At 40.0% G+C, this 21,112-nt stretch overlaps 1 protein-coding gene across 3 annotated transcripts in view; it reads left to right on the top strand.

Annotated features, from left to right (window-relative positions):
* The first annotated feature begins 357 nt into the window (after nt 1-357).
* The window catches only part of CCNYL1 (cyclin Y like 1), a 38,187-nt gene continuing 17,432 nt past the window's right edge, over nt 358-21,112 (top strand). Inside the window, exons 1-4 of one of the 3 annotated variants that reach the window (XM_026002263.2) lie at nt 359-779; nt 12,857-12,931; nt 14,572-14,606; nt 19,995-20,095. In XM_026002263.2, the coding sequence (XP_025858048.1) occupies nt 554-779; nt 12,857-12,931; nt 14,572-14,606; nt 19,995-20,095 (437 nt within the window). In that variant the 5' untranslated portion in view covers nt 359-553. Of the gene's footprint in view, nt 780-12,856; nt 12,932-14,571; nt 14,607-19,994; nt 20,096-21,112 lie in introns of all 3 variants that reach the window. The other 2 variants (XM_026002265.2, XM_072741043.1) reach the window with 2 other exon arrangements.

The raw sequence follows: 21,112 nt of genomic DNA, 5'->3' as shown, positions 1-21,112 counted from the left end.
GGCGCGAGATGAATGGAAACCCGAGTCCGCGGCGCGGCGCGCGGGGGGCGGAGCCGCCGCGGGCGGGGGCGGGGCTCGGGTCACGTGCCTCCGCGCCGAGGCGGGCGCGGGGAGGGAGCTCGGGGCCTGATTGGTCCCCCGTAACCAGGTGACCGCACAAAGCGTTCCGGTTGGCAGGTGCCGGCGGGCCAGCGGCCTTCACTCGGGAGGCGGCAGCGGAAGGAGGAGGAGCTGCGGCCGCGCTCTCTCCCGGCAGTGGCTGCGCGTCTCAGCGCCTGTCGGGTCCCCACCCCTTTTAAATAACCAGGGCTGGTCGCCGCCCTCGCAGACTAGTTGGCTCGGGGGAGGCGGCGGCGGCGGCGCGGCGGCGGGGGTGCGGCCGGGACCGGAGCCCTGCTCCGGGCCCGGCGGCGGGGCGGGCGAGGCCGCGGCTGCCTGCGCGGCGTAGCCCCGGGGCTGCCGGTGCCGACCGCGCCATTGTTGGGGGAGGGGGCAGCTGCTGAGCGCGGCGGAGTCGGGGGCGAGCGGCGGCGGCGAGGAGCGGAGGCGCCCCATGGGGAACACGCTGACCTGTTGCGTGTCCTCGAACGCCAGCCCCAAGCTGGGCCGGGGCACGGGGCCGGCGGATCCCGACTACGAGTCCGACGTGTACCAGGCGGCGGCCGGGGACGCGGTGGCAGTGGCGCCGGCGCCCGCTACCGTGGAGCCCGCCGAGTTGGATTTCGGAGCCGGCGAGGGCCACCACCTGCAGCACATCAGCGACCGGGAGATGCCCGAAGGTGAGGAGGCGGAGGAGGCGGCGGCGGGCCCGCGCCGTGCCTCCCGGGGGCCGGGGCTGCGGGGCGGCGGGGCGGCGGGCGGACCCCCGGGCTCCCCGGGCTCCCCGGGCCGGGCGCCGCGGATGAAGGCTGCCTCCGCCCGGCGTCCCCACCCCTCATTCTGCCCCCGTCGCGTCCGGCCGGTTGCGCTCCCGCTTCCCTGCCCCGCGCTCGCTCAGTCCTTTCCCAGCCCCGGCCCGACCCTCCAGCCCGCAACCCGTTTCCCGTTGGTCGGTCCACCTAACGCCTCGGGGACTCTGTCATACGCTTTTTGGTGTATTCTCGCCATGAACATGTAAATACCCCAACTTCAGAGTTAACCGTCCCCGTCCCGGTCCCCGTCCCCATCCCCGTCCCCGTCCCCATCCCCGTCCCTGTCCCGATCCCCGTCCGCGTCCCCGTCCCCGTCCCCGTCCCCGTCCCCGTCCCGGTCCCCGTCCCCGTCCCCGTCTCCTAACCGAGGCGGGGAAGCCGGGTGAGGGTAGTATCCTTCCTCCCACCCGTTAAGGTCCTGGATTCGCGGTACAGTTCAGACTGGACTGTAGGGTTTGTTTGCCTAAATTCCAAACAGATTGATTGGCCTGTGGGAGTCCGTGTGGTGCTGTTGTCCGTAGTCGGCTGTTTTCGACAGCCTCGATGGAAGCCGCCTGACTCTGCCTGTGGTTTGGAGACACACGGAGAGAAAATGATGGGGCGAAGGGGCTTGAAGTAACTGTGAGCGGTGGGAAGGGTTCCTAACGGACGGAGAGCCCGGGGAGTTCTCGCTACTTTAAAATTCCCACTTTGACCCGAATAGGTCTTCAGCCCTATCTCAGGGACTTAAGACTTCGCTTACTGTGTTGACTGTTCTAAAGATGAGAGGCGCGGGATGGTTCATGAGACTGTTGTTGGTCGAAAGTTTCCAAAGAGAACCCCCCCCCCCCCCCCCCATAAATTCAGACCTTAATCTGTAATACAGAGGTTTGGCGGTTAAGGTGTCAGACCTCGCACAAGACTGTCTGTCTTCAAAGCCCCCCCCCCCCCAATCTATAGAATCCTGTTCAACTTCTAAGAATGTTAGGGTAAAAGTTCTTCTGGCCAAATGGTTGGGGGAGGGGGAGGGAAGAGAGGAAATGTTTGATTTTTGCCTCTGGAATTTAGGAAAGGGATGACTATGTAAAGATAATTCTGAGTAACCCCTGGGCTCTTCCATGAAGTCTTGAAGTAGAAAACATTGTATCATAAAGATGTTAAAGCCCATTTGTTTCATTTAAGCGCCCCAGCTTATTTCATTATTTCCTAGAGGAAATGTCTTGTAGTTTTTTGTTTTGTGTGTGTGTGTGTGTGGTTTTTTTTTTTTTTTTTAAACTTTAGTTGGGCTCTTCATTGAGTTACAACAATTGCCTGTGGATTTACTCCTATGATAGATGTGGCTTTGTAAGTGGAAAGTACTGCTTTTCAGAATACTGAAATATTGTAAAAGAACGAACGAATTCTGCATTAATTGTGCTTTTAAACACAAAACATGTAGGTACTTGTGAAAACTTCAGCTCTGCTTGGTGCTGTAAGGTAAGCCTTTGAGTGATTTTAACAGACTGGTCAGTAGATGGGTAGTGTTGGATGAGAGACCAAAGTTGGAGCTGTATGCAGTTCTTTGAAGATCTACAACACATCTTCATGTCCATCTCATTGGACCCTTCCAACTATAAGTAAGGCCCGTGTGTGTTCTCCCTGTCTTCCAAAGGAGGAGGAGAGACTCCAAGATGGGCAATGACTAACGTAGCTACTGAACAGAAGAGACTGACATGGAGGTACCTTGCCAAATTCAGTTCTTGCGGTGCCTAAAAAACTCTTTGGAGTACATCTGGTATTTGATTATTTATTCATAAGATAGGCCTATCTCAACTTACTGGTCTTGATTATTTCCATTCAGTTTATTGTTTGCAATTCAGAAGCAACTTTTACCTCTTCCTTCTATGTCTGTAATTCATTACAGTAGATAAGACTAAAGCTACAAGTCATGAAATAGCCTAGAGTAACCAGTCAGGTAAACGGATTGATGCATTTAAAAGACTTTGTTCTGGTGATCTCAAATTGAAGCCAAGAACGCCCTGGGCAGAGGAACATTAGGAAAAGCTGATAAGGTGAGGTACCAGGTAGTAGGCATAGGGCTAAATGAGCATTAAACAAGAAGAGTTAAAAAAAAAAAAAATTCTGGAATACACTATTATATTTAACATGATAGTTAAAATTTCGTTTGTCTTAAAATTTTCTTTGGCATTCAATAGAATGATAAGCCTCAATTTCGGCATTTGCCTATTAGGTTTCCATAGAAACAAGGTCAGAACACCAAATATAAAGTATAGGCACATTGAAAGTTTGCTTTTAATGTCTTTATTTCAGACAATTTTGCATCAGTTTCCCTGGAAACTAAGAAATACCTACTTAAATATAAAACATTTTGGCTTTTCTATGATGATTTTAATTAGTTCATTTCTTAGGCAGAAATCATCTGTAAATGATGCTGTACTGTTTTCCTGAAGCATTTCAGAAGAACACGATTTCTTCAAGCCATTTCAAAGAGATATTCCTAAGAATCTAGTATAGATTTCAGATAGAGTCAAAAGAATTTTTCTACTATGTTACCTTTGCCTAACAGCATATCCACAATAACTTGTGGTAATAACACAAAATAAGGTACAAAAGTCCTATTTTCCAACTTTATTATTACTCATCAACTTTTCATACAGCCTTTTACATTCTGACCTTATAGGCTTCACTAATTAGCTGGACATAAGTGCTCTCTCAAGTGACCCCTTCTTCCCCCTTCCCCTGAGGAGTGAGTGGGGAAGGAATTGGCAATATGATGTGGAAAAAAAAACATCTGAGCAGCAGACCTTTCCTCTTTCCAGTAGCTATTTTAAACCTCTTTTTTATTTCTTTTGAAAACAATAGGCATTTGCTGTAAAAGATTTAGAAACTACAAAAAAGTCATTCACTTATAGTCAGACTATCCAGAACACTTTTATTAATATTTTAATGTTTATTCTTCCTAAACCTTTTGTGTTTATAAACATAACATTTTGTTTATTTTATAAAGATGAGATAACTCTTCATGTGCTGCTTTATAGCCTTTTGTTTTAAAGAGAAATAATCGGGACGCCTGGGCAGCTCAGCGGTTGAGCATCTGCCTTTGGCTCAAGGCATGATCCCGGAGTCTAGGGATCAAGTCCCACGTCAGGCTCCCTACAGGGAGCCTGCTTCTCCCTCTGCCTATGTCTCTGCCTCTCTCTGTGTCTCATGAATAAATAAAATATTTAAAAAATAAATAAATAAAGAGAAATAATGACCTAAAGCTCCCAGATCTGTGCTTGACACCTAGAGAGCACTCCAGGATGTATTTCCATGTAGTTGCACATAGCTACCACATGCCTTTTAATAACTGTTTAGTATGCCACTGAATGGTTGGAGCACCATTCATCCCTTTATAGTTGGGCATCTTCTATAGTAAAACAGGACATAACCCCATTATCATGTCTTATTCTGGGTACAGATTAAAAACTGGTGCATGTATCTCCCTTTAGAATTCAGATGATATACTTTGTCTTATGACTCAGTCATTTTGTAGGTAAAGTACTTTAACATTAAATGTCCTTATACCAAATTGAAGTGACTATTGGGTTTTCACTTGATACTAGAATTTCTCTTTCGGATTTTTGTGATACTTGGTAGCCTGTCTTGTGTCTTTAATTCTGAGTAACTACTACTCTAAGATCTGAAATAAGAGGACTAATCAAAAGAAGCATTAGAAGAAATCTTAGAAAAGACTGTAAAATTGGGAGAAACTTAATTGGGTTTGGATCCACTGAAGCAGGTGTTTATTGGGCACTGTTCCAGATGTAGGACAGTGGTATACGGGACAAAGCCCCTACCCCTAACTCCATACATTCTAGAGGACCTAAAGGCAGACAACACAGGAATCATCAAGAACCTCAGGTAGTGAGGTGCTGAAAGAAGGTGAAAAGAATGGGAGGAGGGCAGGTTTACGTGAAGTGATTTAAAAGACTACTGCTCTCAAGTGACAAGTACACAGCCCTAAAGGTGAAAAGGTGTGGGAGGATGTGGAAGAAAGAGGCTCTGTGCCCAGTTCCGCACATGGGAATATGCTAGGTACAGGCAGAGGACAGAAAGACCCAGGAGTGGCTGCAGCAAGACAGAGAGGGATGCCAAGAGGGATGTGGTGGATTTAGACCTCGTGTGGCTGTTGGGCCTTCACAAAGAATATGGATCTTAGTTTAGTTGTAATGGGAAACCATTGGAGGATTATATGCAGGAGAATGATTGTTAATTCTAGAAAAGAAAAAAAAAAAAAACGACCGACCAGACTAGAGCTACTGTGTGAGAATGTATAACGTAGGCATGCATGGAAGCAAGGAGACCAGATAGAAGGCTGGTGCAGTACTTCAGGTGAGAGCCAACAGTGGATTGAACAGAAAACAATATGGGCCTAAAATATAGACTTAAAGAAATTAAGTGAATCTAAATGGTAACAGATATGAATGGGCAACTCACAGAAAAGTGCAGATGGCCCTCAAACATGTCTTCACTCATAGAAGAGATGCAAAATAAAACTATACTGTAGTTTGTCTCCTACTGGAAGAAGATCCATTGACACCACATTCTTTTGTGAGACTATGAAGAAACAGTTATATTCATATATTGCTGATGGAAACGCAAAATGATTTGACCCAAGGGGAAATGAGCACAATCTCACAACATTGCAGATACATTTATTTATTTTTATTTTTATTTTTTTACCTTTTTTTTGTTTTTTGCAGATACATTTAATCCAGAAATCCTACTTTGAGGAATTTATTATTATTATTATTATTATTATTATTATTATTATTATTAAATAATTTATTATTTATTTCCCACGAATAAGAAACCATATTCACAAAGTTTTTGTTGTGCTTTTTTCAAAAACAAAGTATTAGAAATAACTCAAATGTCCAGTAAGGGGCTGGTAAAATCAGCTGGCACATCCACATAGTGGAGAGCTGTAAAGAAGAGCAAAGTCTGTCTTCACTTCTGTGAAATGATCTCCAGGATATGTTACATGAAAAAAGCAAGGAGAAGGACATACAGTAATCTACATGACAGAAGCAGGAGAAATATGTATTTCCTTAAAGCAGCCAAAGTCACTGGGAGAACTTCTTACTGATTGTGTGACTATTATTCCTTTAGTGTTAGCCAAAGCACATATTTGCTTAAGGTGATATTTGGGTGTGAGTAATGAGTGGACATTTCATACACTTTCTAATGAAATGCTAAATGTTCACTTTTTGCTTTTTGAGTTCATTTGTAAAAGCTTTGTTTTGTCATTTACTGTGCTTTATACGATCCATAGATTGCTCTTGCATTTCTTTAGATCCTCACAATGTTTTGAGTTATACAATATAAGAATTATATGTTGGGCAGCCTGGGTGGCTCAGCGGTTTAGTGCCGCCTTCAGCCCAGGGCGTGATCCTGGAGTCCCAGGATTGAGTCCCACTCCGGGCTCCCTGCATGGGGCCTGCTTCTCCCTCTGCCTTTGTCTCTGTCTCTGTCTGTCTGTCTGTCTCTCTCTCTCTCTCTCTCGGTCTCTCATGAATAAATAAAATCTTAAAAAAAAAAAAAAGAATTATATGTTTTTACACATGAGAAGACAGGCTGTGAGAGTTGTCCAAGATTTGAGATGATAGATCAAGGATATAAAATATAGATATATGGCACGTGGGAATAGAATTTATTGAATGATTCATAATGTGGGCTACTTTGGATACTTTTTTTCCTCTCATGTTTTAAAATAATTAAGCTTTAGAATTAAAATATTAACATTGCACAATGTGAAACGAAATAAAGGTAACTTGCAACCCAGAAATGTTCTTAGAAATTCAACAAACTGAGCAAAAATACTTGTTAGAAGTGTATAAAGTATAAAAGAAGAAATCACTATATGAAATGTCACATCTTAGTTACAGTCCCTAATCATGCGGATTTAATCATTGAGGATTAAAATAAGTCAAGACCAAGAACCAAGATAGATGCAGGTATAGAGGTGGTTTGGAAGCCAGAATTAGGAAGCAGTAAAAGGGCTCAAGCAGTAATTTGGGAGACACAGGACCATGTTGTGTGCCCTCTGGTGAGCCAGGCCAGCCCAAGGCCATTGGGTGGGAATTACCTGGAAAGTGTGGATTCACGGATAAAATCATCAGTGTACATGGTAATGGTAAGACTTGAAATATTTGTGTTAATTGGCCATAAAATGAATGCAGCGTGCAGTATAGAGATGGTAGCTTAGTTCAGTAAGTGCAGGAAGCCCTAAGTGAACAGGTACCTAGCATTTGGCCCAGAAACTGCCTTCTATTTAATTGGAACATATCGAAAACAATGTATTGAAATCAGTCTCTCTGAAATATGCTCCTCTAACAGTTTCTTGGTCATTACCTTCTCCCCTTAATATTTTGACAAGGAAAAATCATTTATTGACATTTTATAGTTGCATAATTTTACACACTTAGCCTTTAATAATGCATTTCATTTATTCTAAATTGCCTGTATTTTCACATTTTTAACATCTGTGCATCTTGTAATTGGTAGAATCTTAGTTAAGGGGAAAGAACAGTATTGGATATCATTGGTTTCACAGATTTCCTCTGTATTTATATTAAAATCCAAGTTCAAGGTTTTTTTTTTTTTTTTTTTTTTTTGAAGTCTTACTTTTCCCACATCAGCCTGTCATGCTGTCAAATTAAGTTGCAGTTTAAATTGATTTTTAAAAAGTGATGGGTCTTAAATACGATTTTAATCATAACTTCTAATTGTGAACTCAGGAGTATTTCTCTTAGGTTAAAACATTCTAAGGAAGTAATTTTTGGCTAGATTCACATACAAGATGTACAGTAATTTCATGCCATCTCTAAATCACTGTGTGCTTGTGTGCACATATGCTCATGTTGGTGGGAGGTAGTGCTTAATAGTTGGCAGTCTAAGGTACCTTTGTGATAGTGCAAATATGGTCGTACAGTTTATCACAGTTGTCTTAGGTTCTTGAGAAAACCGTAATGGACAGTGCAGAAATAATTTGTGCATCTGAGTTTACTATGTTAATAGCTTAAATATCCATTCTATAAAATAGCAATATGGTTTTTGTCATTAGCAAAAAGTGCAAGTTACATAGAAAGTTGTCATAGGCTAGAGACAGAAGATTACTATTTTCTGAAAACCTCATGCAGACAGACATTTTAGGGTCCTACCAGGTGTAATACATACAATACACACAAGTGATAGGCAGCTCACCAAAGTGAAAATAGCATTGTTAACTATGGAGAAAATAGTAAAACTGTATAATCAGAGAAATGCAAATTAGAGACCATGAACTTCCTCATTTACATCAGTAAGAATTTTTTCAAGTATCCAAAATTGAGGTAGGAGCTAAAACTGATACAATTGATTTTATACACTAATATAGCCCCACCTCTTTTAGAACGCAACTTAATTAGTATTATACATGGAGCTATAACTATCTAACTTTATGGTCTAGTCATCCCATTTTGGAGATCTTTCCTAAGGAGATAAAAAGCAAAATTATTAAAAATATATATATATATGTGAAGATTTTCCTCATAATATAAGTATAGGAGTTTATAAGCACATAATAACAATAGGGGATTGGCTAAGTATAGGAGTAACACTTGGTAGGCCATAAACAGTGAATATACTAGAATAGGGTAGAGACTGCATGTCAAGAACAAAATAGGGCAGCCCCAGTGGCTCAGCGGTTTAGTGCTGCCTTCCGCCCAGGGTGTGATCCTGGAGACCCAGGATCGAGTCCCATGTCGGGCTCCCTGCATGGAGTCTGCTTTTCCCTCTGCCTCTCTCTCTCCCCCTGTGTCTCTAATAAATAAATAAAATCTTAAAAAAAAAAAAAAGAACAAAATAGGAGACAAATGGTATGCTGATTAGAGCTATTTTTAAAAAAATGTAAGAAAGTAATAGTTGTGAGTTTATGAGTAATTTTTAGACAAAGTATTGTCTCTTGAAAATTTTTGTTCATGATAAGATAATTGTTAAAGGAATGAATAAATGATTTTTATCTGTTTGTACCTTTAATATGGTCATCAGTACTGCTGATTAACCAGGTCTCTTTCAGTTACAAATTAAAATCTAAAAAAAAAATTTTTTTTAAAGATTTTATTTATTTATTTGGAAGAGACAGCACAAGTGGACAGAGACAGAGGGAGAAGGAGCCTCCCTCCTGAGCAGGCAGCCTGATGTGGGGCTTGATCCCACAGGACCTGGGGATCATGACCTGAGCTGAAGGCAGAGGTCAAAATATTGAACCGACTGAGCCAAAATATTGACTTCTATAACCAGAGTTCATGGAGTGAATTGGGTACTACTTGACCCAGAAATTAAATAGTCTGTCTCCGTTCTTCTCTCCTCTGTTGATATATCCTAGAAAGGCTTCCCTCCCCACCCACCCACATGATGGCAAAGGAAGAGAAGCCTGGGGTAGCTCCAGACTAGCTAAGAAATCCACAAGCCCTGCCTTTCTTTCCTTCTTTTTTCTTCTTTCTTCTTTCTTCTTTCTTCCTTCTTCCTTCTTCCTTCTTCCTTCTTCCATTTTCCATCTTCCTTCTTCCTTTCTTCCTTCTTCTTTCTTCCTTCTTTTCTTCTCCTCCTCCTCTTCTTTCTTCCTTTTCTTCTTCTTTTCTTCTTCTTCTTCCTTCTTTCTTCTTCCTTCTTCCTTCTTTCTTCTATTTCGGGGATCCCTGGGTGGCTCAGCGGTTTAGCACCTGCCTTCAGCCCAGGGCATGATCCTGGGGTCCCGGGATTGAGTCCTGCATTGGGATCCCCCCATGGAGCCTGCTCTCTCTGCCTGTGTCTCTGCCTCTTCCCCTCTCTCTCTCTCTCTCACATGAATAAATCTTAAAAAAAAAAAAAAAAGATTTGATTTATTCATTTAGAGAGAGAGAAAGAAAGCATGAGCAGGAAGAAGGGTAGAGGAGAGAGAATCTCAAGCAGACTCCACACTGAGCATGGAGCCCAATGTCATGAGCCCTCTCTCAAGACCCTGAGATCATGACCTGAGCTGAAACCAAGAGTTGGATGCTTAACCGACTGAGCCACCTAGGCGCCCCAGCTCTGCCTTTCTCAGTCAGTGGTTCTTGGGAAGTCCCAAGGCAGCAGTGGCCAGCCCAGCTTTGGGCATGTGCTACCCTAGAACCCCTATTGGTGTAGGGGAAGTGCCAGTTTCCTTCTTGTCACTGAGCTAATTTTGCTTTTTTCCTGCATGTTGCTATTTCTTTTATCCAAGGTCTCTACTATTTAGATCCATAGTAGCACATATTGGTTTGGGGGGCGGGGGGGCGTAGAGAGAGAGAGAGAGAGAGAGAGAGAGTGTGTGTGTGTGTGTGTGTGTGTGTGTGTGTGTGTGTGTGTGTAGCCTGCTCCCCTTTGAGTCTGGCACTTATTTTTCCTGGATTTCTGATTGAAAAGTTTTAATTAACTTCTTTTGTGCCATAGGCACTGATTCATAATATGTTTACTTCTGCAAACATTTCTGCTTATTTTTTAGATTCATATGTAGTATATTTGCTTGCTTTTCAGTAAGAAGTTGGTCATGAACTCCTTAGGAAGCCTTAGGTTAGAGGCAGCTGTGAAAATCTTTGTCACTTTGAGCACAGCTGAATTCATTTATTTTCCAAATAGCTAACATTGTCTCATTTTTCAAATATGTGAAAAAAATTTAATTTTTATGGTCCTTTTACATAAAAATGTTGAATAGAATAGTTTCTCCAAAAGCAGTCTAACAAACTTCAAATTCAGAGAAGGAATTTCCATGAAGAACAAAGCTATGTTTAGCTATGTAAATTTCTAGTGCTGGCAGTACCATTAAAATGGATGGTTCAGATTCCTGTTAGACCAGGAAGTCCCAAATGATGTTTGTGAAGGATTCTAACTATATTACTTGGAGGAAAAAAGGATTCTATGTAGATAAATTTGTGAGATGCTAGATTACACAGAATTCACTATAAGACTGATTAGTTTTTAATATATCAGTGGACATTTTGATTCTCTAAAATCCAGGGATAGTATTTTCCATGGGACTGCCAACACCCCTTTTAAAAACAGAACAGTTATGTGGTTTGGGAAATACTAGACTTAACCATTATTCTGTCAGTATCTTGGTCTGGTTTCTTACAAGATTGGCTAAGTACTTGGAGATGCGCATTGGTGAGGAGTGTCATAAGGAGGTTTTTTGTTTGTTTGTTTGTTTGTAAGAGAATTTTGAGTGGATCTTCCAAAGGTTGCAATATGAAAGTCATTTGTTTGATAGAAGTATCAGGCTGTCTTGACAAACGCAATGAAGTAACCCAAAAATACATTTCAGAGCTCACAGACTTTAAAAGAACAAAGATAATGTGCAACCAGACAATAACCTATTTCTGCGTTTCCTATTTCTTGCTCAGACTGTCATTAAGTGTCTTGAGAAGATGCAGGGATCATTTTGTTTGGAATCTTAGACACACCAGAGGGTTTTTTTGTTTGTTTTTAAATGACAACTTTAGGCCGCCCAGGTGGCTCAGTGGTATAATGCCGCCCTCAGCCCAGGGCTTGATCCTGGAGACCCTGGTCCCGCGTCCGGCTCTCTGCCTGGAGCCTGCTTCTCCCTCTGCCTATGTCTCTGCCTCTCTCTCATGAATAAATAAAATCTTTTTAAAAAAATGACAACTTTATTATTCCATATGGTGGCGAACCATGTTTTATCAAAATTCAAGTACCTGTTTTGTATTTTTGTGTACTTAGAGAATTTCCCCACCTTGGTGCAAGGTGGAGTACAGGCAGACATTCCTTTAAATAGGTAAAGGACAAAATTTCTTACAAGTAGCCCCATGGTCTGCTCCAGAAAGTACTCTTATTGAAGCCCCAAATTAATCAGGCAGCATGGATGGAAAAAGTAGGAGTTTAGCTTTGGAAATTGAGGGCAAAAGTTAAAAATTACTTACTATGATGGAAGTGTACCTGTAGATTAAAAACCTTGAACTTTTATACAATTTGCTTGAATCTGTCATGATGGATAGCCCCCCACATAAACCACAGCTAACTGAATGAGTTCATTTGTTGAATGGAGTTAGGATTAGCTATTTGATTGTCTTAAGAACATTCGCTTGCCAAAAGCAGCTTGTTTGGTTTTGGCATATTTGATACATTGAGCTGGTATCTGACAGTAATTAGCCACAGCAGAACTTGCTTCTTGAGACTGCTTCTAGAATATGCTAGTAATATCAGCTTAAAGGATGGTGATGGGATTTTTAATTGATAAGTAGGAAGGGGAAGGCACATACATAATTCCATCTAAAAGTTGCATATAGGGCAGCCCGGGTGGCCCAGTGGTCTAGTGCCGCCTTCCGCCCGGGGTGTGGTCCTGGAGTCCCAGGATCAAGTCCCGTGTCGGGCTCCCTGCATGGAGCCTGCTTCTCCCTCTGCCTGTTTCTCTCATGAATAAATAAATAAAATATTTAAAAAATAAAAAAATAAAATTTGTATATATTATTTAGGCGCAAGTTTTATTATTTAGCCTGGTTTTATTTTGCGTATGTGGAGAGATTCTACAATTTTGCAGTTTCCAGTATAATTTTTATATTGTTGTCTTTACTAAAATTGACTTTTTATCTTTACTAAAAACTTTCTCCAGGACTGGTGATTAAAATTGATGTGTAGGGGCAGCCCTGATGGCTCAGCAGTTTAGCACCGCCTTCAGCCCGGGGGTGTGATCCTGGAGATCTGGGATCAAGTCCGATGTTGGGCTCCCTGCATGGAGACTGCTTCTCCTTCTGCCTGTGTCTCTGCCCCTCCCTCCCTCCCTCCCTCCCTCCCTCTCTCTCTCTCTCTCTCTCTCTCTCTGTTTTTCTCATAAATAAAATCTTAAAAAAAAATTGACGTGTAGCTATTTTTAAAATCATGCATTTTTCTACTCAAGTTGACACCCTTTTCTCTTTTTTCCTATACAGACTTAGCTTTGGAATCAAACCCTTCTGACCATCCAAGGGCAAGCACAATTTTCCTGAGCAAATCTCAAACGGATGGTAAGACAGTATTTTTTTCCTCAGAAAAAGATTGAAAACGGTTTTTGTTTTATTATAGAGTCCCTAGAAGAACTCCTACATTGGTTTGAATGTTTCACTTTTTCATATAGTCATATCTTATTGCAGTATGTGATGATATACTTTAGTTACTGATTTAGTGAGCAGAATGCGGGAGACTGCTTACATATTTTGCCCACCTCTTTATCAACACAGTTGTGACCACATGATTTAGACATGGTCTGATTTTCCATGCTACCTTGTCCTTTTCCCCTTGCTCCAGAGAACACAGGTTTTAAAGATGAGTGATAGGATTTAGGCCGCAGTTAGGTTTTCATTTAACAAATCAAAAAAAAAAAAAAAATTCCGTTGTTCATTCATGGGGATTCATTTTACACCATGCTCAACCAAGCTCGTCTCACATCCGCATTTTTTCTACTCAGAACTTGAGCTATTCAAAATTTTCTCATTTTGATGTAGTGATGTGCCAGGATACATGGGAACAAACATGCCCTGTGGCATTTCCTAGAAGGTTAGCTTCAACAAGGGAGACCAGTATAAATTGCCTGTGTCCTTGATTTAGAATGAGAATCAGAACTGTAGGATTTAGCACTTCTGCTTGCCTGCTTATTTTTCTTAATGTTATATTAAATTCTTTTTTATTTGAACTAAAAAGGTATACATGACCAAGTTTTTCAGTTGATGAAGACAGCAGGAATATAAAAAGCAAGGGTTCCATGATATTTGAAATACGCAGCACAATAAAAAATGGGGGGTTTTAACCTGCATTTTCATAGTGTATGTACATAGCCTGACTTAAACACATCAGTTCTGGTTAGGATTGCTAGATTTCCTCGTTTCTTCCAGAAAATGGGCTGCCCACATCTAGACAGTGTAGAGACCATGAAAGCAAAGCTATCTCCTCTTTGTCCTCAGTCATAAGCAATGTGTACCTATGCTGTCACCCCCCCATTAAAGGAGGCAGTGTGGGAAACAGTGGGGTCCAAGACCCTCATGGGAGGTTCTGATCTTTAAGGCAACGTGATTTTGTGTGCTGTAGATGTATTCAGTTAGGTTAGCATGCTCATTAAAATATAATTTTAAGATAGATAGCTTCCAATTGTGTAATACCCATTTATTTTTTTTAGTAACACATTTTAGTAGATCACCAGTAAGTGTTTCAGGATGCTTCCAGGATACTGATGCATCTAGAGATTAGTGCCTGGCCAGAAACTGATTCTTAGAGCTGTCAGATCCTGATAATTAAAGTAAGTTGTATATGAATATAGAATTAGAAAATACTGTATAGTGGTTCAGATATTCAACAGGTAAACATTTTTAATAAATTTTTCACCTGGCCTCGTTTGCTTTGTCCTTTTCTTTTGTACCTGGGGAGCCTTTTGCTTGTACCTAACAAAGAATACCTGTTTTTGTTAGGTCAAAAAATAAAACTAAGTTTTTAGATTTTACTTTATAGGATTCATCTTGGTAGGTGATTTAAATTATAAATTTTGTTTGGAAATTTAAAAAATGGAATTTCATCTCATTTTGTGCGTTGGTAATCCGTCAGATAAGTCGCAACTACTTTAACTTTTCTGTGGCATTTGTATCAGAATTGATCAGTTAATTTTTTTTATTCTTAGTGCGAGAAAAGAGGAAGAGCAACCATTTAAACCATGTAAGTAAACAGTTGAAAAGTTAAGTAAGAAATTAATAGTTTGAATTAAAAGTTATGTCTGCCATTATTTCTCAAAAATATAATGGATCCAATACTGTGAGCACTGTTAGGACATCTTTTTATAGATTTCCTAAATCTCTTCTAGTCTCCTCATTTTGTCACATGTACTCAGGAAGTCTTCGGCTTTAGTAGTGCCCATTTTTTAAGGGGTCTGACATTTAACTTATTTCAGTAACATGGGTATGGTGTAAGTTCTGCCTTTGATTTTTTTGCTTTAATTTTCTATTTTTTAGCCGAAGTAACAAAAATATAATACCTAAGTTAATCTTTAGCACTGTCTGCCTACTTCCTGTAGTGCCAGGTGAAAGCTTAGCTTCATCACTCCTTATTTCGCAGCCTCTGTTCCCTCAACCTGTATCAGGTTTTAATTAACTTAGAATCAATGTTTATGTTGTTATGACTGTGCAAATAATGTTCCCTGCTGAGCCATAGTTCTCTGCCTATGGCAGAGCCTCTGCTGAGCCTTCTCCTGTATACGCTCCATTCTTTTTCTTAAATATTTCTGAAACCCGAGCACTTCTGCACTTCTCCAGGATAATCCATCCCCCATTTTCCTAGCCAACATGATCTCAGCCAAATGCTGAGCTCCCTGGCGGGTCTTCCCGCTTTCACATTCTTCATTTTTTTTTGTGGAATTAGTTTCCTGATGATATGCACTCGCCTATTTTCTAACAGCAAATTTTCCCCCCAGATGTGGTAACATTTGTCACATGTCCATCAAAAATATTTTTCGTTTACTAAAACACATATGTTCCATTTTTTTTCTTGGAGATAGGCTTTTGTCACTCTACTTCAGTAGACTAGACTGGTTTTCAGTAGGCTGGCTGTGTTTGTTTTCCTGGGATATCTCCTTGAAGTTATCTGAGATCTCACATAACTGCTGTCTCGTGTCAGATCCCCTATGTCCTAGATTCTGTGTTTCCCTTTGTCTTGTTATATGCCCTTGTTTTAATGGAGCACATTTTTCTGGGAATGGGCAGAAGTTTTTAGAGATCTAGCTTCTCCAAAACTCCTGCTCTTTGATAAAGTAGAGAATTCTAGGTTGAAATTAATTTTTGTAGTTCTGCAGACATCTCTGTATTCTCATTTACAATGTTGCTCATAAATCTGTTGACATTGTGTGATACATTGTACGTTACCCATTTTAGTCATTGTTCCCCCATCCCTTCTTTCTCTGCAACCTTCTAGCATCTTCTCAATGTCTGAGATTCTGAAATTTCATAATATGGCTTGATATGGAGCTTTTCATTTTATTGGGGCCAGTAAGTCTGCAGACCATCTCTCCTTCTAGTGAATTTTTTAGTGTCTTTTTGTTTTTGTTCTGGTATTTCTGTTATTCAGATGTTGTACCTCTTAGATGGTCTCCAGTTTTCCTGCACAGATCTCTGATTTTTTTCCCCTTCTGCTTTCCATTTTGTGTTTTTGTTCTACGTCTTGGGGACTTCTTTGACTTTATGTTCTAACACATCTCTATTTAAAAAAAATTTTTTTTATTTATTTATGATAGTCACACACACACACACAGGCAGAGACACAGGCAGAGGGAGAGGCAGGCTCCATGCACCGGGAGCCCGACGTGGGATTTGATCCCAGGTCTCCAGGATTGCGCCCTGGGCCAAAGGCAGGCGCTAAACCATTGTGCCACCCAGGGATCCCTAACACATCTCTATTTAATACTGAGTTTTCTCTATCTTATTTTTAATTTATTGAGTTTTCTTATAGTCTATCTTTCTTTATAGTATCTATTTTTCACCAGTGCCATTTACATCTTAGAGTTTTTAAGAATTTTTAAAGTTTTTGTTTGCTTAATTTTATCATTCCCATCAATTCTTTTCCCATTTTGATCTCTTTTGTTGGAGTCTTCTCTCAAATGTGTCATGATCCCTGCCTGTGTCTAAGGTCTCATTGGAAGAACCACAGGTGAGCAGGGCATGTTAAATGATGGGCCTCACTGCGGGCATTTGGGGGCTGACTCTGAATTCTGAGCCTGCCTGAGGTTCTGTAAGACAAACTGGCTTTCTTGTTCCTGTCTGTCCCAGTCTCTGTAGGCATCCAGCTTGTGCTGTCTCTTCTGCTGTGTCAGTTGCCACTCCTTTGTCTAGTTTTTTCACCTTTCAAACATTAAAAAAGCACCTGCTATTTATATCCTATGTTGAGTATAACTCTGAAAGGAGGGGGAGAAGAAATAGATTTGTGATGAGTCCACCATGTCTTCAACTCAGAATGTGTTTTGAAAGTGTAAATCTAAATTCCACTTATGAGTAAGATCATACGATAATTGTCTTTCTCTGATTGACTTGAGTTTAAAGTGTTTATTCAATTTAATTACTGTTATTAATTCAGACAGTATTTTCAGTTATACCTGTAATTAGCATATTGCACTTTTCTACTAAGGCCTTGATTAAGAATTCAAACCATGCATCCTGTCATATTGTCCCGTTAATGTGCAACATGGATGAAGCAGTTTTCATTAATGCATAGTGTTAGAAATTTCTAAGTTGTCTTAGGAAAAAGAACTTGTCCTGTGAAAATGGGAGACACAAAAGTGAGCTTTAGCAGTAGGCACAATGGGCAAGCCCACAGGGCGGGGGGGGGGGGGTGGGGGGCAGGATTTCAACAGATGTTTGACCTTTGATGGTAAGATTTGGGTTGTGATTTCCCCACAGATGTCTATGTATGATTATTTTCTAGTTTTTGCCATTAAACCGTAAGTCTGTGAAATAACCCCTTACCTTTGTGTTAAAGATTGTAAAAGTCCATCTATTCTGTTAGTGCTGAATGAATGAATATAAATACTGCTTTTGTCCCTGTCTATCCTAGTAACCAACTGAAATAATATCTATGAACACCAAGCTGCCAATACTGTGTTTGCTATTTGATGTTTTTTGTTTTTTTAGTATTTGCATTTTATAACCCTGTGTTTGTCAGTGTAGTTTATCGGGGCTGTGAAAGCTGGCAATCCTAAGCCTTTAACCATAAAAGACAATTGTCTTAAAATTTCAGCTAATTTTAAGCTAATAAATAATTATAGCTGATGTATCTAGGCTTTGCCCAGAGACTTAATTCTACTGCCCTCTAGCTGAATGTATTACTCAGTATTCAGTATTCAGTATTACTGAATACCGAGAAGTAGGCCTGGACTGATGAGAAGTGTTGAATGTTTCTTTGGTTGGATCTAGCCAGTAATAGACTTAAGTTGCTGATCCACTAGCCCCATCCCCCCATATGGCTGTAAGATCACATCTAGTTAAAATTTTTAAATGTTTCACACTAATATTTTCAAAGACAAGCTAATATATATTCATAATAGAAAAAAATTCAAGGGAGGAAAGTGGGAGCAAATAATTTAGAACTCTACCAACTAGTCTATATTTTGGTGTGTTTTCTTCCTATTCTTTTTATGACTCCCCAGAATTTACTTTTATTATGATGTAATATATACCATATACACCTTACTAGTCGTGGTCTGAAAGAAAACTTTCTTCCATTTAGAGCAAAAGTATTTAAATTAGTTAACCTTCATTTTTCATGCTGTATTTGAGAGTATTAAAATAACATATTAACTGAATAGCTTAAGGAGCATAACAGTTCTAAATGGAGTTGAACATTTCTGGCTTGAAGGAGAATTTAGTGATTCTTTTCAAAAATAGAATGTCTGGAACTTTTTGTTAATAAGAGGTAAATGGCTTTGCAGGAAAATATCTGAAATAAGCAGAATGGTGTTTTTATATACCACGTGGATATTTCCGATTATTGGCTACTGGCAGTTTTTAAATGCTCTATCTTAAAAAGTATCAACTAGATTTTTTCCTTGCCCCATCTGTCGTGTATAGGAGGGGGATGCTGACAGGAGAGTGTGACAGCACGGCAAATGCGATTTTATATTAATAGGAAGAAGGAAGGCTCATCTGAATTAGTAAAAAATAGAAACAAAAAAACCAACAAAACCAAGCATTAAATTGTTGATATTCTTTGGTATTGAATGCTGCTATTATTTTTAACTACTTAGAGTGACTGGAATTTGTATATTGGTCTTACATTAAGGAAGAGAATTATCTTAACATAGTTTAGGCTATTTCAGTATTTGTTGGTATATACTCAGGCTCTTCACAGATAAATGGATACTTCTAAAGTGTTTTAAAGATGGTTTATTCTATGGAGGGTCTCCAGAAGTTCATTGTCACCTCTCTGACAACATTGCAGATAAATTCTCACTGATTTGTAGTAAGATTTACCTTCCAATTGTAATTGATTTTAAATAATTTATCAGACACTTATTGAACAACTAATTTGTTCCAGATTCTGTGTTCAGTAGTAGCTGGAGGTAGGTGGAGTAAGAGTCTTCCCTTCCCTGGAGTTTACTTTCTTATGAGGGGAACACCCTGCAAGCAATTGATATCACTAACTAGTGGCAGATTAGAAGTATGAGCATACAGAAAAAGGAGAAGTTTTGTGATGTGGCTGCTGGCAAAGGTATCCTGGAGGTCAATGGGGTCAAGCTTGCTGGGACAGACAAGGAGGAAGAAAAAGGCATTGTAGGCAAAGAAACCAGCATGAGTGAGGCAGGAACTTGAGATGAGTGTCAAGTAACTTACAGAATAGAATTAATAAAAATTTTAAATGAATGGAGAGTACTCTGAGGTTATCACTTGAGTAATGTGATGGCAGTCTTATTTAAACATAAGGTTAAAGTTAAGTTCTCATAAGCTAGTTTATCTATTTTTTTGGATGTGAGACTCTTAAAGGAATGCTCTCTTGTCCACCAGATAAGGAAACTGAGACCCGGAGAGACCTATGGCCCTCTTGCTTATTAGTGATAGAGCAAACCCTGGCACAAATAGCCTCTGACTCAAGAACATTTGATTCATCACACTGTCTCCTGAACTGATACATTTATTATGGGCTTTCATTTTCTGCAACAAAATGTTCTTGCACCAGTATTATGTAAGGCATTACATTTTATTGTAGTAAATGAATAGTAGAAATAGAAAATCTCAGCTGCTCTTCATTACTTAAGAAAAAAACACTGAAATCTTATTTTAAGCTTCTTAAATTATTATAAAGGGAATTTATAATAGGTGCTTGCCAGACTTGGTAATAGATAATTTATCAAGGGCAGTAGTTTATAACCCATTCCTTATATCTCATGTGGGAGGTTAGAGTATCCACTGGGTTTCCCTAGAGCTGCACATGATAGCACACTCAAGCAGTTCATGAAGTATAAGAAAAATCTTAATGCTTTATCGTTTGACATTTTAACCGAGGAAAAAACACACTTTATAGGTTTAACTTACTGTGACATTTTCTTCTATTTCCCTTCCCCTTCAGGTATCTCCAGGGCAGCTTACTAAAAAGTATAGCTCATGCTCAACAATATTTCTAGATGACAGCACAGTCAGCCAACCTAATCTTAGAACCACAATAAAATGGTGAGTACAACTAGGTTGCCAAGGGCTGAGTGACAGACCCCCTCATGCTAAAACCATCCTAGCCATACTTGGTCATTTCAGTCATTTGATTGTCCTTTTAAATGATCAGGTTTAAGAAACTGGTGTCAATTTTATATTACTTTCAAGGACTTAAATTCTGTGACTCTTTAATTTCCATTTTAATCTTAGAGTGCATGGTGGAAGGGAAAGCCAGCTAGCAAATAAGTCCCAGAAAAAGTACACTTCTTACTTAATACATTTCTGTTGAACATAATGAGGAGGAGAGGCGCTTTTCATTGGCTGTTTCTAGAAAAAAGCATTTCTTTATGAATTATAGGCCTAACACAATGTGCGTTACTTTGGATGCTACTCTTGAAAGAAGGAGTAGTTTGCCCCCTACTGGCACCAGAGAGTATCTGCATTTAAATTTGATTGGATTTTTGTCAGATTTTCCCCATGGTGCATATTTTTTTCCTGCACTATTTCTGTATGAAAGTTAACTTCTCCTTTCTCTCTCCCGAAGAGGGGGAAAATATACCAAGCCAATCTTAAGGAACATATTCTTATGCTTAATTTCTTTATGGATGAAATTTTGCTCAACTGAAAATTATAAGTTAATAGATTATTTAATTTTTATTTTATATATGTGCATAGATATAGAAATATATCTCCAGAACACTATGTCAGTCCATATATAAGAAAACTACAGCAGAGAACAATGAAAGAAATAGTTTTGGAAACATAGCTGTGGTCAGGTTTATACTTCAGCAAACATGAACAGTGTTGTGATGATGGAAACTATTCCTTAATTTCCGGGAGCACCTTATAATCCAAAATTGGAGTTGCACTTTCAGAACAGTCTAAGATGAACCTTTCAAGTTTATTTAAGAGAGGGAGAAAAAACAGACCTGGACATGCAGAGCCTTCTGGACTTCGAGATTGGGCCAAAGAACATTTTTAACATCTCTTTGGGACATGAATGTCGACTTTCCAGAACACTACTTCAAAATATTAATA

Source organism: Vulpes vulpes, chromosome 16, assembly GCF_048418805.1.
Source record: "Vulpes vulpes isolate BD-2025 chromosome 16, VulVul3, whole genome shotgun sequence".
NCBI lineage: Eukaryota > Metazoa > Chordata > Mammalia > Carnivora > Canidae > Vulpes > Vulpes vulpes.
This window is presented reverse-complemented; position numbering and strand designations above follow the sequence as displayed.